This window comes from Morus notabilis, unplaced genomic scaffold, assembly GCF_000414095.1.
Source record: "Morus notabilis unplaced genomic scaffold, ASM41409v2 Scaffold4905, whole genome shotgun sequence".
Classification (NCBI taxonomy): Eukaryota; Viridiplantae; Streptophyta; class Magnoliopsida; order Rosales; family Moraceae; genus Morus; species Morus notabilis.
The window spans coordinates 33553-37621 of record NW_010357320.1 but is presented as its reverse complement, the minus strand read 5'-3'; the positions used below and the strand labels follow the sequence as shown (position 1 = coordinate 37621).

At 33.8% G+C, this 4069-nt stretch overlaps 1 protein-coding gene across 1 annotated transcript; it reads left to right on the top strand.

The window, feature by feature from the left end:
• Nucleotides 1-258: 258 nt before the first annotated feature.
• Nucleotides 259-2339, top strand: LOC21384838 (receptor-like protein EIX2). The gene is made up of 2 exons (XM_010089631.2): nt 259-717; nt 846-2339. The coding sequence occupies exons 1-2, from the start codon at nt 259-261 to the stop codon at nt 2337-2339; spliced, it is 1953 nt and encodes a 650-aa protein (XP_010087933.2).
• The last annotated feature ends 1730 nt before the right edge of the window (nt 2340-4069 follow it).

Here is a 4069-nt window from a genome sequence, read left to right as displayed (position 1 = left end):
ATGAATTGTATTATTTAAGGTCTGGAATTTTCTCAGTCATTACACTTAGGGTTACAGGGCTGTCAGTTTCCTGTAGTAGATATTATTTCTTCTCTTTCTTCTGCAAACTTCTCCAATGCCCTCACTAGTCTTAATCTCCAAGGTAATACAATTCATCCCACAGTGCTTTCTTGGTTTCTAAATTCTAGCACCAACCTTGTTGACCTTATCATCTCCAATAACTTTATATCCGGTTTGCTTCCAAATTCCTTCCAGAAAATGACTTGCCTTACAGATTTGGACTTCTCACGGAATATTGTACTTGGAAATAAAATACCCAAATTCTTGGGGAATCTTACCAACCTACAAACATTAGATCTGTCTGACAACAATTTTAATGAAACACTTCAAGATCTCTTGGAAAGTCTGTCCGGTCATTCGTTAAAGACTTTGGATTTGAGTTGGAACCAACTTGGAGGGTCAATTTTTGACGATGGAAAAAAACTCCTGTCTTTGAGAGAGCTAAACCTCGACGAGAATCTATTAGAAGGTCCTCTTCCAAACTGTTTAAGTCGATTTCCAAATGTTGTTACTTTGGAATTAAGCAGAAATCAACTAACAGGATCATTGACTGAAAATATTGGCAAACTCCAAAATCTAGAGAGGTTGGATCTTTCTCATAACTCTTTGTCTGGGGTTGTCTCTCAACTCCACTTCCAAAAGTTGTCCAAGTTGAAGGTATTATCCCTATCATCTAATCCTTTGACATTGAGTTTCAACTCCAATTGGGTTCCCCCCTTCCAATTGACTTCCTTATCATTGAGTTCTTGCAAGTTAGGTTCGAAATTTCCTAGCTGGCTCCATAGCCATTAGATATTTCCTATCTAGACATTTCCAATTCTGGAATTTCTGGTGCTATTCCTCATTGGTTTTCTGATTTGACTTTCAAAATGGTGTATCTAAACCTATCTTTCAACCTTATGAATAGCACCTTGCCAAACTTTCCATTGATGTCTGATAATTATCGTTTAGTTGATTTGAGTTCCAACCAATTCCATGGTCCTATTCCATCTTCTCTATCCAATGCAACATATTTGTATCTTTCCGATAACAAGTTCACTGGATTACGGTCTTTCTTATGTGACGTAAGAGATGGAGCAACCGTACTTCTTGACCTTTCAAATAATCTGTTATTTGGAAGCCTTCCTGATTGTTGGTGGAATTTGAAGTATCTAACTGTTCTTAATTTGGAAAACAATGAATTGTTTGGAGTGATACCAAGATCCCTTGGTTTGGTGCACCGCATTGCCTTCTTGAATCTGAGGCACAATAATTTTTCTGGAAGTTTGCCATCGTCATTGAAGAGTTGCACCCAACTGGGAGTTTTAGATGTTGGAGAGAATAATTTGGTAGGGGAAATACCCTCTTGGATTGGGGAAAGATTAATAAACTTGGTTTTTCTGAGTTTAAAATCAAATAGATTTTTTGGAAACATACCATCAAATCTTTGCCATCTCCAATCCATTCAAATCTTGGATCTTTCTATGAACGACATATCCGGATCCATTCCTTCATGCATCGACAATTTCACCTCTATGGTTCAAAAACTCAATCAGGAAGTTACATCCATTTCAATCTTTGCATCCATTTCAATCTATGATGGAGGCGAAGGTTATGAATCTAATGCAATGATTGTGTGGAAAGGAGTAGAGTACGAATACAAGAAGATTCTTGGATTATTAAGAATCATTGACCTTTCAAGCAATAGATTGTTCGGAGAGATTCCAAAAGAATTTGTAAATCTTGTGGAACTAGTTCAACTAAATCTATCAAGGAATAATTTGAGTGGAGTCATCCCTGAGAAGATTGGAAAGTTGAATAAGCTCGAATCATTAGATTTGTCCCACAATAAGCTTTCTGGTAACATTCCAGTGAGCTTGGCTGAAGTTTCTTTCCTTCAATACTTGGATTTTTCGGATAATCAACTGTCGGGAAGAATCCCTACAAGCACGCAATTGCAAAGTTTCAATGCTTCTGTATATGCCGAGAACCTTGGACTATGTGGAAAGCCTCTGGACATTTTATGCCCTGGAGATGAAACTTTGAATGGTACTCCTCCAAATTCTGGTGGTGACGATGAAAGCAATGTTGAAGATGGCGGAGAATGGTTCGACATGTCTTGGTTACGGATGGGGATTGGGGTTGGATTTGCAGTTGGATTCTGTGGAGTTTGTGGTAATTTGTTGCTCAACGCTTCTTGGAGACTTGCTTATTTTCGACTGTTGGATAACTTTGGAGACTTTCTTTATGTCATAATTGCTGTCAAATGGGCCACAATCAAGAGAAGGTTTTCCAATTAACAGGTATAAAATCTATTTAGTTTCATTTTTTACTTCATTTAGTAATAAAATGTGTCCAGTGTTAAGATATTTGTGTCGGGAGAGATGATATAGAACCTATGTATTCCCTGCTTATTCAGAAGTTAAAATGTATAGGTTTAAGTATTTAAAAAATAAGCTCATTAGCAAAAATAATAATAATAATAAGTATATAAAAATTTCGCTAGAAATCCTTTTTTTTTTTTTGTAATCTATTACAATGTTCTTTATTACTGACATATATTGATAAAGATTGCAGGAATTGGAAGGTATATGTCAATCAAAATTGGGAAGTGAATTCTGATGCTGGGAGGTGAAAAATTGTTGATTGTGACGCTTGAAGAAATTAGAATTCAAACTTCAGGGCGCTAAAGGAAACTCCATCAAACATGAAGATAAATTGTGTGAATCTCTATTGTCAATAGTACTTGTTCCTCTTCTTTTCGCTTTTCTAGTGAATCTACTGCTTTGTTCAATTATAGTCATGTTTAGCTAGTTAATTTCATTCTCGTTTCTATTAGGGGAAAAAAATATTTTATCTATTGTCATCTTATATTAGTATTTTGACTTTATTTGTATTTATTTTCATAATTAGTTCTAAACTCGATGGAATCAACAAAACGTAAGAATAAATATCATTGTAGAAGAAAAATCTGAATTAAAAATAATATTATTTTGGTCTTTGTAATTAGAGTGAATTCTACTTTGATTTACATTACTGAAAACATTCCACATGACAGTCAAATGTCATTTTTCATCATGTTTCAACGGATTGAGATTCTTGATGGAAGAACTTTAACGGGATAATTTTAATTTTATAACCCAAGATTTGTTATGGGATATTTTGAATGGTAGTTGCAAAAATGAGATTCGTTTCTGAATGTAAGGGGAAAAAAAGAGAGAGTGAGAGATTATATTAGCGAACAGAAGCTCCAACAACGTAAGGACACTTAAGAGGGGGGGGGGAAAGAAAAAAAGAAGAAGATAATTTTGAGAATGGAATTGTAAAAAAGGCATGCTATCTCGTTAACCTTGAAATCATTGGAGCCAAAATCTAGAGCGAATGCCACAATAAATCTAAGAATACACATATCAAATAATTAAGGGCCTATTTATTTCATATACTCAAATTCAAATTATTAATTCTGCTACACCGTTTTCTTCTCACAAAAAATTTTAATTTCAAACATCAGAATTAAAAAACATGATTTGAGTATACCTTCCAAACATACCCTAATAATTAATGGGAAATAGTAGAAAATAGGCCAATATAAAAAGTTTAAGAAAGTATATAGGCCAATTTTTAGTTATAGAAATTAATAGGCCATAACTTGTCAAGTTATGATTCATAATCAGATAAGTTATGGACAAATTTGTCAAGTTATGGTTCATAGCTAGACAAGTTATCGACAATTATGAACAATAACTTGTCAAGTTATGGTTCATAACCAGACAAGTTATGAAAGAAAATAATAATTTAGCCTATTTATTAACTTATGTAAATTATTGGCCTATTAATTTTAATTCATCTCAAATCTTGGCATATTTTTCTCATTCTCCCATAATTAATTAGTTGGTATTTGATTGGGTAACTTAGTGATATTATTGACCATACCTTTAATATAGACCTTAAAGGAATGTTTCTGCAATAGCTTTAACTCAAAGTTAACGTACAAAATCTATGTGTGTTTCACTAAATCACAATTTGTTGG